Genomic DNA, 27,019 nt, shown 5'->3' with positions numbered 1-27,019 from the left:
ACTTTAGGTTATGAAATGACTGTGAACATTAAATTGGGTTTAAATAGCTTAAACTGTCATCTGGTACCTATTCCACAGGCATAGTTCTCAAATCATTCCTCCTTTTTTTTTCTTAAATGACTCCTTTCCTTCCTTATTAGTTGCTCAGTAGTGTCTGACTCTGCGACCCCATGGACGGTAGCCTTCCAGGCCCCTCTGTTCATGGAGTTCTCCAGGCAAGAATACTGGAGTGGGTTGCCATTCCCTCTTCCAGGGGATCTTCCTGACCCTTGAACCTGGGTTTCCTGCATTGCAGGCAGATTCTTTACTATCTGAGCTACCAATGATGATAGCATACCTTTTTATTATGTACACTTCCCTGGGAATACTTGAAGACGATTTCAGCTGGCCACAACATGCCTACTTTGCCACCTGCACTGGAGACTTATCTACATAATTTCTGGTAATAGAAGTATATGAAAGTGAAGCACTTTTTTCTCTAAATACATGCCCCCTCAATCTATTCAATATAGTAATTTAATTCCCTTAATTGAAAGGGATTCACTAATCAAAATCAGTTGGTAGGTATGTAGGATTCAGGTACATATTTAATACATGTTGCAGCCTTGTCCTCTGTTACTATTTCCGTAGGAGACTTCTAATCAGATCTGGTGTGGAATTAGCCCCAGAAATAATTATACCATGTGCTAACCAATTGGGCTTGCACTAACTTATTTAAACCCCCAAAATGAAAGCTTAGTAGCTGATGACTGCATAATATATTACAGTTGTAGGCATTTGGTTATTTTTGTATGCAGTGTTGCACACACAGGAGTAATTGCAACCTCCAGACCCCAATCGCACAAAGGATGGCCTTTCAGTAGTTGTGACCACAAAATATTTACCATGTATTTAAAAACCTATGGCTTGATGAGCATGAAGACAATTATACATTGCAGAGCCATCACGTCTTTGAAAGGAGGAGTTGTGAGACATGACTTGCTGTTATATATTTTTGGAAGTACTCCCAGATATAACAGAAAGTTTTAGCTATTTTTAACCAACAGGAGAGGTAGGATGTTGTTGATTAATTGTCCAAAGAAACAGACTGGCTTTGTAATTTTATAAGATGATGAAAAGAAAGTAATCCTTTCCAGGTTATATAGGCTCATCTCTTAATTGGATATTGTACATTTTTATCATTTTTATTAATGACATATAATTATAACAAAATAATCTACTATGGTTCATAGCAGGAATAGAATACTAGGGTCTATTTTAAGTAAAATCTATCAGTCAAGCTAAGTAAGAACTGCAACAAAGAATCCTCTAGATTTTTCCTCTAGAAAAATCAGAGGTCTAAATAAAACCTACAAACTAGTTCTGCTTCCAGTTTCTTTAGCCAAGTTACTTCCTCCACTTTTAATTTCACCCCCGTGCTTCTTCATTACAGTGCATCACTTGCTGCTACACTTAAGCTCAGTGGCATTTTAAAATATGTTAACATTAAACGAGATGTGCCGAGTATGGGGCTCTGATAACGTGAACAGGTATATGAGGCTGCTGCCAACCAGTTAAACTCCCAGTGATGACCTTGCTCTGTCACTTTTCTTCCTCCTTTAAAATACAAATAGGGAATGTATTGAGGTGGGATTTCCCCTTTTCTCCATGTGATCTTTTATTTCATTGCTTGTTGATTTAATGGCAAAAAGGAATGTATATAGTTCAGCCTCATTTTTTTCCATCTGTGCATTATTTCAGCAAACTATCCTTGAGGCTAACAGAATTCCTGGTCTCTAAGATACTCCAGTCCATAAAATTATGGATCCTGTTACTGCAAGGCTCATGAAAATGTTTTTCTGTTGCTCTGTATTGTCACAAAAGCCTGAAAGACAGAGAAACTAACTTTTATGCACAACTGCTATATCCCAAATGCTCATGAGACATTTCCTTCCTAACCCCACTCCCTTTTCACCAGAAGGTAAGAACTATGCTCACTTTCATTTGTGATCAGGTTTGGGACCAGAGCCCAGAGGAGTATATTTTGAATCACATTTTTACTGTGCCTCTGAGCACATTGACCCTTTTCTACTTTCCCACTTCAAGCTGACAACTCAAAGACACGATACATTTCTTCTGCTTTCACCTCAGGGCTGGAAATCAGGACTTTCAGTCAAATCTTTGCAGCCTCCAAAGTGTATTTTGGCAAGAAGGATGGAACCCTCAGTTTAGTTATGATTCTGCCACACTAGATTTTTGAAACAGATGTACTGCCAAGATCTTCCAGACAATCCAGATCTTTGGGGATCAGGAATAAAATATGCTTGAAACTTTCAGATTTCTTTATAGTCCCAAATAAAATGAAGACATATTTCTATTCATCCATGTTATATTTGTCCAAGTAATCCAAATCAACATGCATTCACTGGTTAGATCAGGGTTGGCCCCATGACCTTGTAATATTAAATGACCCATTTGAACTTGAACTATCTTTCAGATGTTGTACCCTAAAATACAGAAACTGCATTCAGTTGGGTGTCAAGTGACATCAGCTCCTGGGCTTTTGATGAAATGATTAATATTAGGATATGGTTCAAAGAAAGTCTTACTTATACTAAGATAAAATATATTTTTCATCTCCTTATCGTAAAAAATAATAAAATTTTTGTTCAGCGGGCCTAAGATTTACACTTGTAATGACCCTTGAAGACCCTAAAGAGTGTTGGTTTATGTGGGTTATATCTGTGCATATTTACCACATTAGGAACTAAAACTGAGATACTTTAAAAATAGTTTATATTAAAATAGCAATAGTAAGCACATTACCAATGTTAACCTAGGAAAACATATTTTTATTTTCAAAAGACCCTTCTTTTCCAAAACAAAAAAAAAATTTGGTGAGAAGAATGGCGTTAGTTGACAAGTTTGCAAATCTCGTAATAGAAGGTAGTAGGATTCTCCTGTCTATTTCTGCATCCCATCTGTTGCAGTATACTGTTTTGGTTTAAGCATATGAAGAAAACCTGGCCTCACACAGATAGGTATTTGGAAAAGGGAGGAATATTTTTTATATTTTAGCCTTTTCAGATAACTGTATACTCTACTTTGATTTTATATCAAAACTCAACAGTGATTATTTTTAAGATTTACTTTCAGTGTGGAATCTGAAATCAATGAACTTATATTTTGTGGCAGGATAATATTGAAAAGGGGAAATGTCATCTTAGTATTATTTTGAAAAGAGTTTTAACCTTCCAGGCCTCCTGCCCCCAGGTCCCCAGACCACGCTTTGAGAATCACTGACTTCAGTTGCATACAGTGCTATGTATGTCACTGACAAAAAGTTTGAATAAGAAAAAGTCTTCACTCTTTTGAGGGAAAGGCTTTCAGCACCAAACAGAATCCATTTGGCCAGTTTGGTTTGAGAATGTTTTCAAAACTCAGCAAAGATTTGAGTACCTCCTATGTTTCCTGTGTGTACCTCATCACAAATCTCTCTAATTTCTCTCTGAAGCCCCCCCAAAACAGTTTATTGATCTGTTTTTTGTTTGTTTGTTTTTGCTTTGTTTTTATTTTGGCTGCACTGGGTCTTTGTTGTGGTGCATGGGCTTTCTCTAGTTGCAGAGCTGAGACTTCTCAAGTTGCAGCATGTGGCTGAGTTGCCCTGCAGCATATAGGATCTTAGTTCCCTGACCAGGAATCAAACCTACATCCCCTTCAGTGGAAGGCAGATTCTTAACCACTGGACCACCAGGGTAATCCCAACCCTCAGTTCTTTTTTCATCAAATTGGCACTGGATGGACCATACACATAACCCAGACAGGCCTCCCTCTTGCTCCATCTATTTCCCAGCTCAGCATCCTGTGCCTTCACACGTGCATGAGTAATTAAAGTCAGGGTATAACCATGATGTCTAGATCACATTTGTCTAGATGACTGCGGGATGCTGATGTGCAGTCATTTGTAAAGTATGTTTCATGTTCCCTAAATTTTTATCATTAGAGTCCAAAGTTTCACTAATGTTTAACTTTTTATGAACTGGAACAATTCAAGATGATTTCTATAATAATGCTACCCTCGCTCAGCTTGCACCTTATATGCTTTCTTGAGTGGAAGAGAAAGGGATAGAGTTACAGCTACTGCTTTTGTAACCCTGCGTATGCCCTTTGGAGTGTGTGATGCGTTTGAACATCGCCTGTCATGGGTTTCCAAATGGGGAAAAGGTTGAGAACCACTGCTCCAGTTCATCAAACTGAGACATGGGTGACTCCCACCTCAGGTCAGAATGACGGGATGAATGACAACTATGTAGTAACTGGAAATCTGTTATTAACCCCTTCTCTGCCTTAGGTACAATTGTACAGTCTGGGACTTGGAGACAAAATAAACTAGGAGTCAACCACAGAGTAATAAGCAGGGTTCAAGAATACTTGATTTTACTGCAATAGTAGGGGCCTGTCACAGTCCCAAGGAGTCATGGCCACTGAGCATGGCCTTGCTCATGTTCTTGGGTCTCTGCAGTTGCTGTGAAGGAAAAGTCAATCCTAGCAGGACTAGTTTACTGGGTTGCAAAGAGGCAATTAGCATCATCTGATAGGAGTTTGTGTCGGGGTGAAGACAGGGATGGGAAAGAAGATGAGGGCAGAAATTAAGATGGAGAAATGATAGCCAGTAACCATTAATGAGCATCCTTGGTTCCATAGAAGACCAAAAGTATGGTAGTTGGAAAACTTAAAAGGGACAGCACTCAGGTACCATTTTTCAATATGAAGCAGAGATAATAATATTTTGAGGAAAGATGGAATGCTTTATCAAACTATGAATACTTTGCAGGTGATGAGGATGGCATAAGGAAAGAATCTGTATTCTTCTCTATAGTGGTAAGGAAGAGAGTGTGTCCCTTTATGCCAGTGCTGTTTTATTCTATGCTGATAAAGGACCTAGAGAAAGCTACAAATCCCACTTACCATTCCTTGAGTTCCCCAAAAATTCTCCAGGTCAGAGAACCCAACTTCATGAGTGTTGAAAGGAGAGGAGGGAGTGATGAAAACACAATAGAGAAAGGGCTAAGAATTTAAAAGACAGAATCTTTGAGTAGGCTCTTCAGGCACATTTCCTTGACTCATTTGATTGGGAGTATCACAGCGTTCCTGTTCTGATGGAGCTTACAGTCTGACTAACGGAGCCAGAGTGATGCAGGGGGAAGGAGAGATGTACCACAAACAAATAAACAAGCTAGCAAAGGAATGTGTAATGACAAAATGAGGAAAGTGGTGAAGAGAGCGTGTGAGGGAATGACAGTAAGGGAAGATGGAGAACCTTCTTAGAAAAGGTAAGTCAGGTACATCTGACAGCAATTAGGGTCGATCAGCTCCATTAGAGCAGTATTTTGATAGCCCAAGTAATTTGTGCATGTTGTAATAATGATTTCCCTACATTTCAGTAGAGCTCCTTTCGAGAATTTAAGTCTGGCTCAGCTGAGGTTAGGAAAAATAATAGTAACAACAACGATACTTATTGAGTGCTTATTCTGAGCTCTAATTAGGGATCTCAAACCCCATCCCCCATCTTTCAATTAGAGGTGAAAGAGGAGTACACTGGAGGGTGGTTCTTACTGGGAATAAGGGAAAGTAGACATTCATAATAGCTTTCTGTTGCCCTCTGACCAGTCACCACAGCTTAGTGGCTGTTGTTGTTCAGTCGCTCAGTTGTGTCTGACTCTTTGTGACCCCGTGGACTGCAGCCTGCCAGGCTTCCCTGTCCTTCACTATTCTCCCAGCGTTTGCTCAAACTCTTGTCCATTGAGTCGATGATGCCATCAACCATCTCATCCTCCGTTGCCCCCTTCTCCTCGTACCCTCAATCTTTCTCAGCATCAAGGTCTTTTCCAATGAATCAGTTCTTCACATCAGGTGGCCAAAGTATTGGAACTTCAGCTTCAGCATTAGTCCTTCCAATGAATATTCAGGACTGATCTCCTTTAGGATGAACTGGCTGGATCTCCTTGCAGTCCAAGGGATTCTCAAGACTCTTCTCCAGCACCACAGTTCAAAAGTATCACTTGTTTGGTGCTCAGCCCTCTTTATGGTCCAACTCTTACAACTGTGCATGACTGTTGGAAAAGCCATAGCTTTGACTATGTGGGCCATTGTCAGCAAAGTGATCTCTCTCCTTTTTAATACACTGTATAGGTTTGTCATAGCTTTTCTTACAAGAAGCAAGTGTCTTTTCATTTCATGACTGCAGTCACTGTCTGCAGTGATTTTGGAGCCCAAGAAAATAAAATCTGTCATTCTTTCTACTTTTCTCCATCTATTTGCCATGAAGTGACTGGACCAGAAAAAGAAATGCAAAAAAGCAAAATGGTTGTCTGAGGAAGCCTTACAAGTAGCTGTGAAAAGAAGAGAAGCGAAAAGCAAAGGAGAAAAGGAAAGATATACCCATTTGAATGCAGAGTTCCAAAGAATAGCAAGGAGAAATAAGAAAGCCTTCCTCAGTGATCAGTGCATAGAAACACAGGAGAACAATAGAATGGGAAAGACTAGAGATCTCGTCAAGAAAATTAGAGATAGCAAGGGAACCTTTCATGCAAAGATGGGCTCAATAAAGGACAGAAATGGTATGGACCTAACAGAAGCAGAAGATATTAAGAAGAGGTGGCAAGAATACACAGAAGGTGTGTACGAAAAAGATCTTCATGACCCAGATAATCACGATAGTGTGATCACTCACCTAGAGCAGACATTCTGGATTGTGAGGTCAAGTTGGCCTTAGGAAGTATCACTACAAACAAAGCTAGTGGAGGTGATGGATTTTCAGTTGAGCTCTTTCAAATCCTAAAAGATGATGCTGCGAAAGTGCCACACTCATTTGCCAGCAAATTTGGAAAACTCAACACTGGTCACAGGACTGGTAAAGGTCAGTTTTCATTCCAATCCCAAAGAAAGGCAATGCCAAAGAATGCTCAAACTACCGCACAATTGCACTCATCTCACACACTAGTAAAGTAATGCTCAAAATTCTCCAAGCCAGGCTTCAGCAATACTTGAACCATGACCTTCCAGATGTTCAAGCTGGTTTTAGAAAAGGCAGAGGAACCAGAGATCAAATTGCCAACATTCGCTGGATTATCAAAAAAGCAAGAGAGTTCCAGAAAAACATCTATTTGTGCTTTATTGGCTATGCCAAAGCCTTTGACTGTGTGGATCACAATAAACTGTGGAAAGTTCTGATAGAGATGGGAATACCAGACCACCTGACCTGCCTCTTGAAAAATCTGTATGCAGGTCAGGAAGCAACAGTTAGAACTGGACATGGTTAGAAATGGACAACATACTGGTTCCAAATTGGAAAAGGAGTATGTCAAGGCTGTATATTGTCACCCTACTTATTTAACTTATATGCAGAGTACATCATGAGAAACACTGGGCTGGAAGAAGCACAGCTGGAATCAAGACTGCCGGGAGAAATATCAATGACCTCAGATATGCAGATGACACCACCCTTATGGCAGAAAGTGAAGAAGAACTAATGAGCCTCTTGATGAAAGTGAAAGGGGAAAGTGAAAAAGTTGGCTTAAAGCTCAACATTCAGAAAACTAAGATCATGGCATCTGGTCCCATCATTTCCTGGCAAACAGGTGGGGAAGCAGTGGAAACAGTGGCAGTCTTTATTTTGGGAGGCTCCAAAGTCACTGCAGATGGTGACTGCAGCCATGAAACTAAAAGACGCTTAATCCTTGGAAGAAAAGTTATGACCAACCTTAGACAGCATATTAAAAAGCAGAGACATTACTTTGCCAACAAAGATCCGTCTAGTTAAGGCTATGGTTTTTCCAGTAGTCATGTATGGATGTGAGAGTTGAACTATAAAGAAAGCTGAGCTCCGAAGAATTGATGCTTTTGAACTGTGGTGTTGGAAAAGACTCCCGCGAGTCCCTTGGACTGCAAGGAGATCCAACCAGTTCATCCTAAAAGAAATCAGTCCTGAATATTCATTCAAAGGACTGATGTTGAAGCTGAAACTTCAATACTTTGGCCACCTGATATGAAGAGCTGACTCACTGGAAAAAAACCTGATGCTGGGAAAGACTGAAGGCAGGAGGAGAAGGGGATGACAGAGGATGAGATGGTTGGATGGCATCACTGACTCAAAGGACATGAGTTTGAGTAAACTCCGGGAGTCGGTGATGGACAGGGAGGCCTGTCCTGCTGCCTCCATGGGTCTCACAGAGTCAGACACAACTGAGGAAGTGAACTGAACTGAACTGATGGGACCAGATCCCATGATCTTAGTTTTTAGAATGTTGAGTTTTAAGCCAGTTTTTTCACTCTGCTCTTTCAGCTTCATCAAGTGGCTCTTTAGTTCCTCTTTGCTTTCTGCCATAAGGGTGGTGTCATCTGCATATCTGAGGTTATTGATATTCCTCCGGACAATCTTGATTCCAGCTTGTGCTTCATCCAGCCCAGCATTTCTCATGATGTACTCTACATATAAGCTAAATAAGCAGGGTGACAATATACAGCCTTGATGTACTCCTTTCCCAATCTGGAACCAATCTGTTTTTCCATATCTGATTCTAACTGTTGCTTCTTGACCTGCATACAGATTTCTCAAGAGGCCGGTAAGGTGGCCTGGTATTCCCATATTTTTAAGAACTTTTGACAGTTATTGTTTCCACAGCTTACTGGCTAAAACAATACAAATTTTTTGCTTCATGGTAATAATTCTGAAGTGTGAAGGGAGAAGTATGAAAGGAGCTAAATCAAGGTGTGGGCAGGGCTGCATTCCCTTGGAGGCTTTAGGGAAGGATTTGTCTTCTGACCCTTTCCAGCTTCTGGAAGCCACCCACAATGGAATGAACAAGGAAAGCATGGTCCGCTTCCTCCATCTTTAAAGCCAGCAACATGGCATCTCTGTGCCTTTCTTCCGTAGTCACCTCTGCTCTGCTCTGCCACCTCCCTCTTCCACTTTTAAGGTCCTTGTGATGACATTGGGTCCAGCCAAATAATCTCGGAGAATCTCCTTATTTTAAGGTCAGCTGATTAGAAATCTTCATTCCATTTGCAGCTTTATTTCCCCTTTGCCATATAACCTAGCATATTCCCAGGTTCTGGGGATTAGGACGAGGACAGCTTTGGAGGCCATTATTCTGTCTGACACAGCAACTGAAAATAAAAGTGAGAAAATTGGCAAAAGCTCTTTATCCCTCTGGAGTTCTCTCCTCACACTGGGAGTCTTGTCACCTCTCTTACTTGACATACCACATTTGTCACAAGAGTTAAAGATGCGGTATCTGAACTTTATAATAATTTATGGGTTTATGTTATCTTGGAAAAGAGACAACGAACTTACCCGAGTTTCCCTATCTGTAATGGGAGAGGGTTGAAGTAGAAGGTTTCTCAAAACTCCTGTGGTGTTTCTAGTCTCACCTTTGATATATCCATGACTTCGTAGATTATATTCCAAAGTATGACGTTGTATTGCCACTGGCCATGTCTGCTGAACTCCTCAAGGCCACAACATCCATGCTGACAGTTTCCTGGTTAAGTCACTATTGTATTTAATATATGCTGCCCACATCAATGAGGTCATTTCACCTAAGGTGTCAACATGTGTACTTTGTGGATGTACAAAACATAAGAATAAATCTGACTTTTTAAAAAATTGACTCCTAACTTCTGCTCTGCTGATGGCAATGTGCCTTGCATTGTATCTTGCTCGTGTGGAATGATCTGTTGCTTGTGGCAGAATTTGTTTTTGCTGTTACAAGCTTTGGAAGTCCTCATACCTTGTAATTTTAAAATGACTTCTGCTTACACAGTAACTTCCAGTTTACACAATATTTTCCTATCAGTTGTTCCATATGATCCTCTGTAACAATGCCCTGAGATTGTTAATATACAGTTCTGTAATATGGGTGTAATTGTAGGGTTAACAGAGTGAACAGTTTTATCATAATCCTGCATAGACACTTGATATGCTCCTTGATGAGGAAACAAAGGTACTGAGTAATTTGTTGGAAAACTGAGCTCAAGTAATTGACTGAAACACAGACTTACTCACATGCTGCATATGTGGCAAGAATGTGATCAGACATCCTTTAGATTTTAAATTGGACATCATTTTAATGAGCCATCTCACACTGCCTTTTATCTTTACTTTTGAAAGGAAATGCGTTCGTAGAATGCTCTCAGGCACTTTTCTTAATCATACTTTATTCTCTAGGCATTTTCCTGCCTTCTTATAGTCTTGATAGATGATATTCACAATACATCTTCCTAAACATTTATCTGAGTATAGACAGAATTATACATATGCAAAATCCAAAGAGTTACATTATTGCAACTGCACATCAAGGTGGCATTGTTTGTAGCTGTCTATATTAACTTTCATATGTGGAAGAGTTCCCCAGATTATTTTAGAAATTAATAATTTTTCAAAAATAATTCAAACAGCCCACTTGTCCTTCTGCCTTTTTAGTTCTTAAGTTCATCTGCATAAAGCAAAAGGGAGACTTTTAGATGAATTGTAAACTCATTTAATTTCCAGACGTTGTCTAGTGTTTAAACACTAACATCAAAGCAAAGAGCCAATTATCAGAGTTCATTTGATCCGAAGCCCTGTTGCCTGAATTGCTATAGTTTTCCTTATGCTGAAAAGGAAATCTGTCACATCTCGAAGATGTAGTATTTAAAATCACTTTATCTACAGCAGTTTAACTTGAAACATGTGTTTGGGCTCACTAACCACAAGGAGGCATTGAAGCATCTCTTCAAAATGTGAAAAGCAATTTTATTATTTTTTTAAAAGTTACACCTACAGTTGCTGAATTTCATATAAACAATTATGCATATTTGTGAGTATGTGTGCCTTTTAAGTTTGTGTTTTGATCCACTTTTTAATTTTAACCCCTGAAGTAGAAGAAATTTTTCCTGCTGTAGAAGACTTTGGGACAATAATTCACACATTTCCAGTGGTCATGTATGGATGTGAGAGTTGGACTGTGAAGAAAGCTGAGTGCCAAAAAATTGATGCTTTTGAACTGTGGTGTTGGAGAAGACTCTTGAGAGTCCTTTGGACTGCAAGGAGATCCAACCAGTCCATCCTAAAGGAGATCAGTCCTGGGTGTTCATTGGACGGACTGATGCTGAAGCTGAAACTCCAATACTTTGGCCACCTCATGCGAAGAGTTGACTCATTGGAAAAGACCCTGATGCTGAGAGGGATTGGGGCCAGGAGGAGAAGGGGACAACAGAGGATGAGATGGCTGGATGGCATCACCGACTCAATGGGCATGAGTTTGAGTAAACTCCGGGAGCTGGTGATGGACAGGGAGGCCTGGCGTGCTGCGATTCATGGGATTGCAAAGAGTCAGACACGACTGAGCGACTGAACTGAACTGAACTGAACTGAATTCACACATGTTTTCCTTCTGCCGTTCCAATGGACACAAAAGAAATGGTGGGGCTTTCATTAGTACTGACAAAGTACCTACATTAACCTTTATTGCCCTTTAAAGTTCTTTTGACTGTGTGAGCAGAAGCATATTTCTTTAGTATTTAGAGTTATTTAAATACATAGTTGCAACAGCAAGGGTTTTGTCTGAAATTTGAGTATCAGTTGAGAATGATTCCAGGACATACTTCAAAATGTCACATCAGATGCATGGGTTGAAAAGGCAAAATATTTTTAAAATCTGAACATAATGTTCTTACATGCTCTTTTGAACATTCATGTTAAATTTCCAAAGTTTTCCCATGTTTCTGTGATCCTGATTCCCAGCAGCTTTGTTGGTATTGAAAAATATGAACCTCTCTGTTGCAGAATATGCTGCCTAGCACATCTTCCAGAGTAATGCTTAATCCCTTGAGGAGCAAGGACCTCATTCTTAGGAGTTGGATTGTTTCTGCAAGATGCTTCAGAGACAATTCTTTTCTGGAAATGTGGACCATGACACTGAAATCCTCATGTGCCATTTTACCATATTGACTTGCTCTTTCTGAGTTTTGACATCTGGTTTGCCTTTTAGGATATTCCCAGCCTGTGCGACAAAATATTGCCGATTTCAACACACAGCAGAACACGCAGCTGGGGAGGCTGTGTGACATCTTAGGTACAGTAAATACTTTTACACAATTGGCTCTTCAGGATGTTTATCAATGAATGTTGATTAAATGTTTTTGTTTTCACTCTACAAAGAAAAGGCTTGTACTTTTCTTTGAAAAGTACTTCTACTTGTAGGGCAATTGAATGTTTCATTTTAAAGACATATTTATGGTGAAGTCAACTTGAATAAATGAGTGACATTTTAACCAATTTACTTGGGTAATTTTCTAATTCTCTTTGCTGCAGGATTGAATAAGGATTTCTCTCCTATAGCCCCAACTCTTCTTCATTTACTGAATCTGGCAGTGAAGAAAGTCAACATTTTATATCTATGTCAATATTGTCTATTATATTATGAGGAATGAGTGGAAGGTATCAGAACTGTGGTTTTGCACATTGTGTTTTCATTATAAGAATAAGAGGGGAATGAAGATAGATTTAAAAGAAGCTTCTATTTAAATATATATCATCTAGTTATGAGAAAACAGAAAGTGCCTAGTGAAGGGAATTCTTAGAAACACAGACCTTGAGTGATAGACACATCTTTGTAAAAGTCGAGTTCTAGTACTGGTTTGGTCAGTTTTAAATCAGACACCAACCTGGGGCCCGGAAAGAAGGATACAAGAATGCTATGGCTTTGTTTGACACTGTTTGAGATGAAGTTTAATGAATAAAGGTTTCAAAGCCTAAGCAATAATATTGAATCAGTATGGGAGATCCTGGCCAGAAATTCAGGGTTAAACAAAAACTATCCTTTTTTTAAAAATAAGTTTTCAAGTAAGAACTTCTTAGTATTGTTAAAATATAATTGCTTTGGCCCTTATTTAAGCAAAACAAGGAAGAATTTCAAATTGTCAATGACCAACTTAGCTGGCTCCCTGGAATGACATACTTTACATGATTCATATATATTTCAGCATCATTATTATTTTATAAATGCCATTTGGTAACAAACATACATCAGTACTAGAAATTTACAGTGTCCTAAAATAATAATAGGGTAATTGCTTTAATCTATTATCTAGGCACTAATATTGTTTTTCAGCCTTACAAAAATTATTTTAATGACTTAAGATTGATTTGTTAGTGCTGAGCTATTCCAACTAAAAACCTGATGGTGGAAACCACTGAAGTGCAGCAGAGGGCAGACTTTGCTCTAATTTATTTGATTAATTTTTTTCTTTAGCTTTTTATATACCCTTCTGTATATTTATAGTCCAAACCATCACCAAAGAATTTCTTTATAAAGGAGTCTCTTTATTAGAGAAAACTTAAATGTATTAGGCTTCTATTTTAAATAACTCAATAATTCAGTCTATGTCTACCTGCAATGGAAAATTTTGCTAATACGAACCTTTCTGAGAGATTACGAACCAAATGCCTTTTCTTTGTATACCATCTTCATGACATAACAATGCAATCCTAAAACCCCTTCAAGAGAAGTAATAAAAGTTTAGAGATAAATGAGAAGATAGGAAAAGTACTTGCTTGTGAAGTAAAAATATAAAGAAACAAGGAAAATAAGTGGTAATTTGTGGAAGAATAAGTGATTTCATTTTTGAAATTCTGTTAATTCCTAGTAAAGGGTGTTGATTTTTCTGCTTATTCAGGGGAAACAAAAGTAATCTGATCACACATTAAGACTTGTTCAGATAGTGGCTGTAAAGTCAGGGTATCAGGTGGGGAGACCTCAGTGCCTAATATTTTCAACTTCTAGATGAGTTTAAGCAAGAGCGTGACTGATACTATTGACTAGCAATGAAAACAATTTCATCTTCTCATTAATTCCTTTCCAAAATCACCAGTTAATTTTGAACATTTGTTGATCCACAATCAAACTGGATAATACTGGATATTACTCTTAGTGATATAATATTCATTTGCCCAAAATGAGCAGGAAAGTTAAAATTAACAACATGATTTCTTATTATTTGTAACCCAGAAATTTCTTCCCAAGAAAAATTTAGTTTTCTTCCACTATGGAATCTTTATTATTTTTGTTGTTTGTTTTTGTGTCCTTTTTTTAATACTTAAAAAACCCCACTAGTTTGGTTTTAAAAACCACTCGTTTGATAAGATACTAGACTTTTATTGAAAACACAAGATTTGTAATAACTAATTTGATCACTCAACAGTTGAACACAGGTTTTGTAACTGCTGTCTCCTCGGTTAATTTATTTTGAGGCTCATGTGGCAGTGTGCTTTTGACATTACGTAGGAGCCACTTAAGTATTTACATTTATGGAGTACTTACTCTGGGCCCAGCACTGGTCCAGTTCAGAAGACACTGCTTCTAGCCACAAGATGCTCTTCTCCAGAGCAGATTTCTCCTGCATGCTGTGGCTCTCACCATTGTGTATGACTTTCAACTTCCTGAATCTCTCCATTCTCCCAGATCCCTTTGGTCAACTCACAAATATTTATTGAGTGACTCCCGCACACTTGACATTGTACCAGGGCATGGGGGAGTTTTTTTGAAAAGCATACACCGTACCTTTAAAGAGTTTGGAGAGACAAGATCAAAGGATTTGGAATAACAAGATGGAACAGCAGAGGACACTACTTCATCCTGTTAAATCTCCAGGCACTGATTAAAAGGAGTGCAAGTGTGCAGGGTGAGGTGTAGAATCACCGTTAGTTGGCCTAGCCAGGGTGGACATAGGGGCGGATTGGTTCATCTGTTGGTGCTTGGTTCATCAAGTTAGTTGAGCACTTATCATGTGCTGGATACTGCACCAGGTGCATTATGTGTGTGTGCATGTGTATTCATTCTTTCATTTCATACTCTCCCAAACTCTGTGCCCTGTGTGATTTTATTCTCTGCTTACAAGGGAAGAAACCAATGCTGAGAAAGATTAAATAACGTACCCCGGCTTGTATGCAGCTGAGCAAGAATTTAATCAGTCTATGCTCTGTATACTCTGCCAAACTGGACAGAGGAGTCTTAACATCCTCCCCTCTCCACCCTGGTGATGAAGGAAACACTTTACCGTGCTTCCTCCTCTGACCTTTCCTGAGCACCTGTTCTGCATGTGCCGTGTATCTACCACCCTCCACCATGTTTCAGGGCTGTCTGTACATGTGGAATGGTGGCTTCTCACAGGCAACATCTCAGTTGCTTTGATTCCTGTATTTCCTTTCATGTCTAGCAAAGTGCTTTGTCCCTAGTGATCAGTCAGTTATTTTACAAATGAACGAGTGACTCCATTGGCTGCTGATTTCCTGTCCATACTCCCTAAAATATTCTGCAGCCCGGAGTGGGTAATCTCATCTCACTATTCCATTTGGATGGGAAATTTAATTAGGATTTCTTTCTATGCACATAATAAGAAGCACATCTTAAGAAGGAGAAGAGTTAAATTAAGATAGTGTTTCCTTTAAACCAAGAATCACTAGATGTCCTATTTAAGTAATATAGTCCTCTTTGGGAATGAAGAAAGGAAAAGGTTGCTTTCCTGAAATAATCATTGCTATGGTCATAATCAGATCATTTATTTGGGTAGAACATTCCCAAGACCAAGCAGAATAAGAAATTGCGATTTCATCAGCTTTCTGAAGTTAATAGCTTGGTTTTATAATTTACTAAAGTTAATGGGATAAATTTTAAAAGCAGTATGCAATTCCCATTGAGGTTAATGGGAGTTTGGGGGCTAAATCCCTATGTATTTATTTGAAAGTACAATTCCATGGTACCTCTCAGTTCTCCTTCTGAAGGAATCATTGTGTCTACTTTTTGGTAATGGTGCTATCTTTTTTTTAGAGAAATGAGAAAGTTTAAAAAGTTCAGTTGAATTGCTAGGATCTGTGCAAAACCAATCTAAATTAACTTGAATGTGGCTTTTGGATATGCTCTTTATTTTAAACTGCACAACATCAATCTGATGCCAGAGTTCGTAATGTCATTTACCTTTATACCAGTAATTAACATTGGGCCTGTTGTTTTTAGATGCCAAAGTGAGCGTCATCTACATCTGCTCCCATCGAATGAATGACGAGTTACTGCTGTATTACAACAAAATCCTGAGTCTACAGGCAGCTGTCAAATCGGGGAACCTTGAGGACAGAAGTGACCTGCGGGACAGGTTCAAAATTATCACCCCTGAAGCTATAAACATCTTCACTGTGAGTTTGTCTTCTAATTACTACGGCTTCAGGGATGCAGTAAAATTAAATTGGAAATTTTATAACTTGCAACGCTCTGGTACACATCAGTGAAATATTATTGCAAGTTTAACAGCTTTACTGATTAGACTACTAGTTGGACTGTAGGAAATAAATATCCCAGTTTAACTTGCAGACTTAACTGAGCTACTGCTGCCCAGTTTCTCTGTAGCTGAAGCCTAATTGTAGTTATTGGGTTGTACCATCAAGTAGGTGAATTTATAACATCTACGGTTGCTTTTTCTTAATTTTGTGTGGAGAACACCAAGGCAGAGAAAGGCTGCGGCCTGCCTGTGGTCACAAGCCTAGTTAGGGACAGCCTTTAGATCAAGGCCTCTGTTTTCTGATTTCCAAACTAGTATTCCTTGTTACAGGCATCCCTGGTGGCTCAGTGGTAAAGAATCTGCCTGCCAAGCAGGAGACACAAGTTTGATCTCTGGGTCGGGAAGATCCCCTGAAGAAGGAAATGACAAGCCATTCCAGTATTCTTGGCTGGGAAATCCCATGGACAGAGGATCCTGGTGGGCTAGAGTCCATGGGGTCACAGAAGAGTTGGACACAACTTAGTGACTAAACAACAAGAACAAATTCTTGTGATTCCATGGGTTTTTTCCCTCCAGGGGAATTTGGTCTTATATACCGTATCACATGGTTCATCATGAACAAGGTTCAGATTTTTTTTAACTTTTTTTAGAAACTGATTTTTAATGAGTGGAATGCATTCAGAGTGGAATCTTATCCCTAGACAAGAACTTTTGGGAAATTCATGGAAACACGATGGCAGTGTTTTTAGAATAAGGCAGTGCAAGAGATGGCATGAAATGAATTTCTCCATGTTTTAGCAAGAATGTAAGCTTTCCATGGTAAACAATCAACATTGTAATACCTAATAGGCTATACACTTTTGAGGAGTGTCTGAATTTGCTGATGAAGATAACTTTCTTCACTCACAAATGCGATGCACCCAAATCAACTCTCAATCATCAGAGAAACCAATTGCATGGTTCATGTAGGAAGTAGTATTGATGTGTTGAGATACTACCCACTGACACTTCAGATGCATGATTTGACCAAAATCCTGGGGAGGGGACAGTGGGATCAAGGGATGCTCTAGCATTTCTACTTTGCTGGTGTACTCAGTGAATTTTACTCTTCTACCAAATGGCCACCTGGTGCGAAGAACTGACTTACTGGCAAAGATCCTGATGCTGGGGAAGATTGAAGGCAAAAGGAGAAGAGGGTGGCAGAGGGTGAGATGGTAGGATGGCATCACTGACTCAATGGACATGAATTTGAGTAAATTCTGGGAGACAGTAAATGACAGGAAACCTAATGTTCTGCAATTCATGGGGGTCACAAACAGTCAGACATGACTTAGCGATACTGAACAACCACCACCACCAAAGTGAGGATTTTGCTTTTTCACAACAGGATACCTCAATACTCCCATAAGAGCTCTCTGCCTAGCTCTACTTCACTGGCATCACTTGGCTGTGGAAGAGGTAGCAAGGGCAGGAGCAGGACAAGCAAGAGAAAAAGGGGACAGATCCTTGCCACTTACTTATAATCTTAGAAACTTCCCAATAACTCCATCAATGCAAGGATTGCTTTGGTGCTTCCTAGTTATTCCCTGTCCTCAATGTCAGAGTTACTGTGGATATTGGGACGCAAGAAGGAAAAGAACTGCTATTAGTGTGTGGTTAATTTCCTGATTTTCTCCATCCAGAAACTGGAGCTAATATCTGGTAGCTGCTAATAAGAAGTTTCCGTATATCTGGAATGCCAGTATACACTGAAGAAGCATGGAATGGGGAAGGGGCACTAGATTTGGGGAAAGGAAAGTGAGTAAACAGCTAACATTTATCAAATGCTTAGCAAACATTTTCTCGTTTGATGCTTAGGACACAGCAGCAAGACAGAAATGATCAATTTCCTCCTATGGCCAAGGAAACCAATACTCACTTTCTAGTCCTAAGTTACTAGTGGGGCCAGAGTATGAACCCAAATCTGTCTGACACCAGAACACCATCATGAACGGGAAAGACCTCCTTGCTTCTGGATGACCTTGTGGTCTTGGGCAAGCCCCTTTACCTCTCTGGTCCTTTGTTATTCATCTGTAAGATGAAATGATGGATTAGATCATGTCAAAGTCCTTTGCAGCTCTGTGGTCCTATTACCTGAGAAATGTATCTTCACAGTCCACTCTTCACCTTCTAAGAGGAGATGGGTAGTTGGCACTAACAAATTCATGGGGTTACATTCATAGTGTAGGTTTGCATCTCTGTGAATAGAAACAAGTAGGAAATATTTTTAAGTACTTAATACTTCTTACAGTTTAAAGTATTTGAGTAATCACTCATAGGCAGTCACCTTTCTAAGATATAAAAATTAAAACTCTCACTTTCAAATCATTTCCTGCTCGTGTTTAGTCATGGCTTTATTTCTTTTTAATGGGTTTGAGAGACTGTATCAATGCTGATTTTCATTCCAGTGGATGGCTTTGAGATTTTTTTTTAAGTGTGCCAAAAATCTGTTTGTACATCTCTCCAAGTTACTATACAATTTTTGAATCTGTAATGGTGAAAAATACTGTTACAAAGTCATCATGTCTACTTTTGAATATTTTGATGTTTATGAAGACTTCCTAAGCAACTACCTTTTGTCTCAGGTCAAAAAAAAAAAAAGTGCTGCTAAGTTAATTGTAACTATAATGTTTTGGAATTGCTTCCCAGGTGCATGTGTGCATTCTCAGTTGTCCAGTCTTGTTCAACTCTTTGCAACCTGATAGACTGTAGCCCCTAAGGCTCCTCTGTCTGTGGAACTTTCCAGGCAAGAATACTGGAGTGGGTTGCTCCCCAGGTGGCTCAGTGAAGAATCCGCCTGCCAAGCAGGATGTGTGGGTTTGATCCCTAGGTCAGGAAGATCCCCTGGAGAAGAAAACAGCAACCCACTCTAGTATTCCTGCCTGGGAAATCCTATTGCCTAAGGAGCCTGGTGGGCTACAGTCCATGGGGTCACAAAAGAGTCAGACACAACTGAGCAACTAAACAACAACATAATGTTATGGAATTAGGGACATTTTAGATTTTTGTCATCTGTATAAATCCACAGCCTGGATGATACTGATCTGGTGATACTGATTTTCTCTACATGGTCACACCAGACCTGCAGTCAGAAATGCTCTGCCATCATTTACATTCAAATCTTTATCAAACACACATTGAACACAATACCATCTTGCCTGAAGAATAAGGCATGCCTGCAGATGACATAATAGAGTTGGGTAGAGTACTTGCCAATAGAGACAAGCAACCCCAGAGGAGACAGAAATCCATCCTGGCCGGAAATGTGCTCAGAACTTTCATGTTAGGTTCTATTGCTGCATCTGCCATCCCCTCATCACACTTCATAAAACCTCAGGTCTGTAAAATGGGAGAAATCATGGCAGCTATGGCATGAGAACTGTGCTAATAATGAATAATAATAAATAAAATAATAATGAATAACAATCCTGCCTCTGCTGTGTACCAGCTATGTGACTATAGGCAAATCACCTGAGCCTGTTTCACAATCTCCAAAAGAGGGACTGTTAATTGTGTTGTATGGATCAAATGGAAGAGTACGTGTCAAAGTGCTGAGACCTTGGGAACTTGACTTGAGAAGACTGTACCCTTTGAAACATTCTTCCAGGTCCCTGAAAAGCCCACCATATATTTTGTGACTCAAGTCATCAGTTCTCCCAAACTTATCATTTTTTCACATTTCCTCATTGGAATAAATTGTAAGGAGGGGAAGGCGTGAAATAATAAACAAGGGGATAAACAGTGAGCAATCAGATGGGAAACACAAACTCACGAGGTGCTGTCACCATTCATTGTCCAGTGGAGCACTGGATTTCCTAGAGCTGCATTCTTAAAGGCAGGTTTTGAAAATGGATTTAAATTATGTAGAAAAGGCATATTCCATAGACAAAAGGAACTTAGATCACTTGCTCTGAAGGGAGGGTTCAATAGGGTAAATCATAAAATCCTCTCTCAGAGGAATTTTTTGGGGGGATCTTTTTTTGAGGGGGGGAAGCAGAATATACATACCATAAAATTTACCATATTAAATCATTCAAAGTGTACAGTTCCATGGCATTAAGTGCATTCACATTGTTGTACAATCATCATATTATCCAGTTTCAAAACTTTTTCAAAATCCCAAGAAGAAACTCTGTACCCATTAAATAGTATATCCAGAAGAGCTTTGGTTTTAACGTTATATCCCAGTTGGAAGGACCCTAGAGACTTCTAGTTCAACCCCTCATTTGAATGTGGGGAACCAAGGCTCAGAAAGATCAGGTTTTCTAAATCAACTGGCAAGTTACAAATTCAGACAGGACTGAAATCCAGGGAGTCTCCTCAGTCACTTTCTCTTATACTCGGCATTCATACCCTCTAGCAGTTTGCAAACTGGTGTGCCTGATATTCCCCAAAATAGTGGCTTGGAATTTCTCTACAATTTAAGTCCTTGTTGAATAGAATTTTAACTAGACTCTGGGGGGAGATGGAGCCACTCTACAAAATCCTTTAAACTCCATTAAGACTCTCATGTCTTGCATTATATTATTTGCATGACATTTTAGTGACTTTATTTTTTTTTTAAGTTTTCTCCATAATGATTTTTAATACCATTGATTGAATGTCAACTCAATGTCATGCATTATAATAGGTGTTAAACATTCATAATCTTATTTTTCCTTAAAGGAACCCATCAAATGGGTATTTTTAATTCCCATTTGGCAGATGGAGAAACTTAATCTCAAGGAGTCTAAGTCATTTGCCCAAGTTCAGGTTATTTGTTAGGGACAGAGCTGGATTCAAAGAACCATTTGACTCCTAAGCCCCAGGACTTTCTCATGTGCCATGCTGCTCTCTGTTCTAGAGAAATAAGCGCAATCTTGGGTTCTCATATTCCATCCCTAGGCTATGCTCATCCTCACCTGATAAAATCCTACCCATCCTTCAAAATTTACCTTAACCCCAACCTCTTTTATAACAATAATATTAGCAGATGTTCATTAAGTGCTTATTATATCCAAGCGCTATTATAAGTGCTTTACATGCATTATCTCATTTAATACTCACAGCATCCCTATGAGATGGGTACTATTATACTCATTTTACAGATGCTAAAACTGAGGCCCAACTGAGATAAGTGATTTGCCTTTTCAGTTCTTCACACTAGCATGTGGCTTCTGCCTCCCTCCTCCATGCCTCCAAGGCCATCTATAGTTCTTTATGGCCCTTCTCTGCCTGTATTAATTATGCATTAATTGTACTCATCTGTGTTCCCACTCCTTGAGCACAGAGACATGCTTGTATTAGTTTTGGTTTGTGCTGACCATCTGGCTCCATCCTCTGCCCCTGTTAGACATGCCAGAATTATTTATTTAATTGAATGAGACAATCACATGTATTGCTGAGCTGGATATAAGTAGTCAAAAATAAAAAGTTTTCCATTGGAAGAGGAACTTGAGTGTTGCTGAAATTCTCAAATATTTTCCATTCATGAATCCTCTCTGAAGTGTTGGCCAAGAACCATGATAATCATCATAAAAACACGTACTCCTGAAATGGAATTTGTGGTAGAACTTTGGGAAGAGGGTATCAAGTCAAGTGCCTTTTTTCTACTGAATCATTTAAAGGGTTGCCAGATTAGGAGTCCTGAATACTGAAGAATATTAGGATCCTCTTTTCTTCGTTTATTGTATTGATTTTCCAGACGCTTTAGTGTTAAACCATGCCAGAAGTGTTGCAGAGATGAATCACTATTATCCAAAGGCCGCCAGCTTCTTTTCCTTCTGACAGAAGGATAATTCCACATGGATCAAATAAATACAGATGTGTAGTAATTAGTTCTATTCCCAGTGAGCCTATTTCCAACACACTAAAGATGTGAGCGATTATGGAGCCTCACCCCAACAGCTTTTATCATTTTAAACTGCTAAACAACAGGATAGGTCATAACCCAGCCTGCTATTAATAATGCATTTATTGTGTACAACATTATAGATTAGGTATATGGACAAGAAAAAGAACACCTTTTAACAAGAATATTATGATCTCCCCCCAGAAGCAGCATATGTGCCTGGCTACTCACCTGATGTACAGTCCCAAGGCAATCAAAAGAATAAAAAATCTCATCCAAGGGAAAGAAGCCTACATTGTCAGCGGGTTCCTCCACAGAGATGATTTGGCCGTGGCAGATATGTTAAACATACCCATCCTAGGCCCAGAGCCTGAACTAGCTCATTTCTATAGCACCAAGTCTGGAAGCAAACGGGTCTTTGAGAACGCAGATGTGGCAGTCCCTCCTGGAATATATAACATCTATAGTCACCAGCAGGTAAGCAGGGTGGACAAGTGAGGTTCTGTTTAAATATTTCACACTCTCTTGACCTTGTAGGAACTTTTTAGGTCTTCTGGAGTCAGCCCTATCCAATGAAGAATATTATGGAATACTTGAGTTGATTTGATGGGATCTGCTTTAGCCCTCGGGCTTTCCTGGTTGTTCAGTGGTAAGGAATCCACTTCTCAGTGCAGGAAACACAGGAGGTGCGGGTTCAATCCCTGTGTTGGGAAGATCCCGTGGAGTAGGAAATAGAAATAGCAACCCACTTTAGTATTCTTGCCTGGAAAATCCCATGGACAGAGGAGCCTGGCGGGTTACAGTTCATGAGGTCGCAAAAGTGTTGGACGCAACGCACAACACTCTTTAGGCCTTCGGTGTTTCAAAGTATCTTCCTATCGGCCTTACAGAAATTTTCATTCTCAAGGTATTTATTCATTTGGATTAAGGAACTGAAGGCTCTACTCATGTATTAATCTGCTATCAATATTTATTGCCTTAATATGGATTAGTTCATCATCATATTAGTTAGCTAGTCATTTTAGTAGGACCCTAAGAAATGTGAGAGTCAGTTTGGGCTAAAAGGAGCAGGTTTGGAGAGCTCTAGGGAGTCATATTGCAAAGGGCATATGTCAGACTACAGACATCCATGACTCTACCAAAAAAAACCCCCCAAAATCCTAGCTGTTCAGTAAGTGGCCATAAAGAAAGGGGGAAAACCCCAGAAAGGGGAAGTGAAATGGCTCCAGGAGGAAAACTCTGCTTCTGAATTTGCCTTGGTCTGAGTCTATGGCTGTGCATTCTTCCAGAAGACAGTTAGGGCCCTAATATCTGAAGAACCATAATATTAGTCACTACAAAATTACCCACTGGAGAACTAGAAATTAGCCACTCTAAGTTTGCTCTGGCAGGTGTTCTCACATTTAACTGCTATCTTTTTTTACAATAAAGAAACTAAAAGACAAATGGTTGTTAACATTTCCTAACCTCTGTTTCATTCCATCTCTTAACCATTCCTCTGAGCCAGTCACAAGCGATTTGGGGCACCTACTTCTGGGGAAACTAAAAAACTGTACAAAATGAGGGTGTTTGTGAGGGACAATATTTAGGGGTCATGCTGCTTCTCTCAGCTGCCTGATCCTGATGCTCTGCACCTCATAGCTGCTGAGCCCCCAAGTCAAGTCTTTCAACAAATCATACTTTTCAGAGACGAACTGGCAATTATTAAATTGCCCCCAGATTGTTTCAGTCTTGCTAGATAGAGTGTTCATGGGCAATACATGGGCTCATGAAGGAAGTTTCTTTTAAAGAGGGCAGTCTAGAAAAGGCACAGGCTATCTTAATAGGATTAGAAGAGAGAGGTTTCCCCTGACCTGATGTGCCCCTTCCGTTATCATTAACCTCCACTGAAATTTGAAGGTAACAGAGTAGATTGCTTAACTCTGCTTCCCTGTAGAATAACTAGGCTGATAGACATAATACAAGTGAAATGCATTTTTAAGTGATATAATTTCATACATGTATATTACATTAAACAGTCCTCAAAACCTTAGAATGTATGTGCAGTATTTCAATAAAAGAAACTATAAGCAAGGTGAAAAGACAGCCCTCAGAATGGGAGAAAAGAATAGCAAACGAAGCAACAGACAAAGGATTAATCTCAAATATATACAAGCAACTCCTGAAGCTCAATTCCAGAAAAATAAATGACCCAATCAAAAAATGGGCCAAAGAACTAAACAGACATTTCTCCAAAGGAGACATACAGATGGCTAACAAACACATGAAAAGATGCTCAACATCACTCAATATCAGAGAAATGCAAATCAAAACCACAATGAGGTACCATTACACGCCAGTCAGGATGGCTGCTATCCAAAAGTCTACAAGCAATAAATGCTGGAGAGGGTGTGGAGAAAAGGGAACCCTCCTACACTGTTAGTGGGAATGCAAACTAGTACAGCCACTATGGAGAACAGTGTGGAGATTTCTTTAAAAACTGGAAACAGAACTGCCATATGACCCAGCAATCCCACTCCTGGGCATACACACCAAGGAAACTAGGTCTGAAAGAGAACGTGCACCCCAATGTTCATCGCAGCACTGTTTATAATTGCCAGGACATGGAAGCAACCTAGATGCCCATCAGCAGATGAATGGATAAGGAAGCTATGGTACATATACACAATGGAATATTACTCAGCCATTAAAAAGAACTTATTTGAAGCAGTTCTAATGAGATGGATGAAACTGGAGCCCATTATACAGAGTGAAGTAAGCCAGAAAGATAAAGACCAATACAGTATACTAACACATATATATGGAATTTAAAAAGATGGTAATGATAACCCTATATGCAAAACAGAAAAAGAGACACAGATGTACAGAACAGACTTTGAGACTCTGTAGGAGAAGGCGAGGGTGGGATGTTCTGAGAGAATAGCATTGAAACAAGTATACTATCAAGTGTGAAACAGATCACCAGCCCAGGTTGGATGCATGAGACAAGTGCTCAGGGCTGGTGCACTGGGAAGACCCAGAGGGATGGGATGGGGAGGGAGGGGGGAGGGGGGATCGGGATGGGGAATACATGTAAATCCATGGCTGATTCATGTCAATGTATGGCAAAAACCACTACAATATTGTAAAGTAATTAGCCTCCAACTAATAAAAATAAATGAAAAAAAAATAAAAAGAATATATGTGCAGTATTTATATTGAGTCTTGCTTTTGTCCCCATTGATGAGAACTCAGGCAGTCTTTGCTATAAAATATTTTAGAACTTTACATGTTAATTGTGGTTAAAGATGCAGGAATCTTTAATGCAGGAAAGCCTCACTCTAATGCTGATATTCAGAAGTAGGATAAAAACCTCTCCTCAAAGATAAACTGGATTTAAAGGGTGTCATTTCACCTATGGTGTGTGCAAATTGTATCACCATAAACTAAGTCATAACTGAGGTCTGCACTACTTATTTGGAAACCATATGTCTGAAGTCAACAAGAATTGAAGCACTCCATTGAGATTTTTCCAGATAATGCCTATCCTACCTAATCTATCTGAACATGTCAGCATTTTGAATTTGCAGATGGTAATGAATCAGTAACACTGACTTTTTACCAATGTGCATCATAAACTTAAAGCTGGTGAAAGAAAGCTGTGATTATTTTAATTTAGGTTAATAAATTTTCCTAGTTATCAGTTGGATTTTATCAGTAGACATTTTTCTATTTCTGCCCTACACCAGTATAAAATGTATGGCAATTTAAAAATATATAACATGTTTTGAATAGATAGACTCAAATAGAAAATGATAAATGTTTGGCAATAGCATAAAGTCATTTGCTTTATGATTAAGTAATTTATTTTATTTTTTAAGTCCAGCTTGAGCACAGTGAGTATTTCCTGTTTTGATCCATAAAGTAACCAGGCAACTTCTCTTTCTGGCATGTGTTCCATATGAAATATTGACAGCTTTGGTTAAATAATCAAAAATGGCAATGCTATTTTAAAGCACTGTTCAATTTTCACTTAAAGATAGCACATAATTCTTTCCAGTGGTATAGTCTTTACAATACTATTGATCCTTTTCATTACTGTAGGGAATCCATCAACAGACACCCGTTTATAGGATTCTCAAAAGCAACAAATAATAGGATTTGGAAGAAGCAGATAATAATTCTGTTAGTAGCTGAAACTTCCAAATATACAATATATCCAAGCATACAATGAAAAAGACTGTGCCAGAATATCTTTCCTTATACTGGCAAAAGAATCTTATTGGATATTAACAGGCCAATTTATTTCTCCTTCTGCAACATATGACCATAATGTAATCTATCTTCTCAACACAACGTTAGAGAAAGAAGGGATGTAACTTTGAAAGACACATTTTTAAAAACCTTCCTAGGCTATGCTCATAGCCATATGGTGTGTAGACCAGAGTACTTGTCATTTAAACACCCAAATTATCCCTAGACACTACTTGATAATTAGGGAGCTAAGACAATTTCATTTTCACCCTAATTGAATACCCTATGGTTGCATGGGGCTTCCAGGGATCCCAAGTATATCTGTTTTAGTATCACTTCACCACTGCTGTATACTGTAGCATCCCCAGGAAGATTTGCTGGAAAGACACAACTCAAGAGAACAGATTGTGCCTTTAATCAAAATAATTTTAATCTTCCAGTTCCAGATTTCAACAGATTTTTTCCCAGAATTATGAGTCCTCTCACACTCTGTAGTTTAAAAAAATCCATTTGGTGAACAAAACTCATCAAAATAGAAGAGAACAGTGTTGCAGAAGGCTTCTTAAGCACAGACCATGGCCAAGAATAGCATGGGGCAGGCTCAGGAGAGGGAACACTTAATAT

At 39.1% G+C, this 27,019-nt stretch overlaps 1 protein-coding gene across 1 annotated transcript in view; it reads left to right on the top strand.

The window, feature by feature from the left end:
- The window catches only part of IQCH (IQ motif containing H), a 225,111-nt gene that overhangs the window by 114,752 nt on the left and 83,340 nt on the right, over nucleotides 1-27,019 (top strand). The window contains exons 12-13 of the mRNA XM_043919837.1: nucleotides 12,012-12,095; nucleotides 16,035-16,210. Coding sequence (XP_043775772.1) covers nucleotides 12,012-12,095; nucleotides 16,035-16,210 — 260 coding nt within the window. The remainder of the gene's footprint in view (nucleotides 1-12,011; nucleotides 12,096-16,034; nucleotides 16,211-27,019) is intronic.

The sequence above is a fragment of the Cervus elaphus genome, chromosome 12 (assembly GCF_910594005.1).
Source record: "Cervus elaphus chromosome 12, mCerEla1.1, whole genome shotgun sequence".
Taxonomy (NCBI): domain Eukaryota; kingdom Metazoa; phylum Chordata; class Mammalia; order Artiodactyla; family Cervidae; genus Cervus; species Cervus elaphus.
Note: the sequence above shows the minus strand (reverse complement) of the source record. Positions and strands in the feature narration are given on the sequence as shown.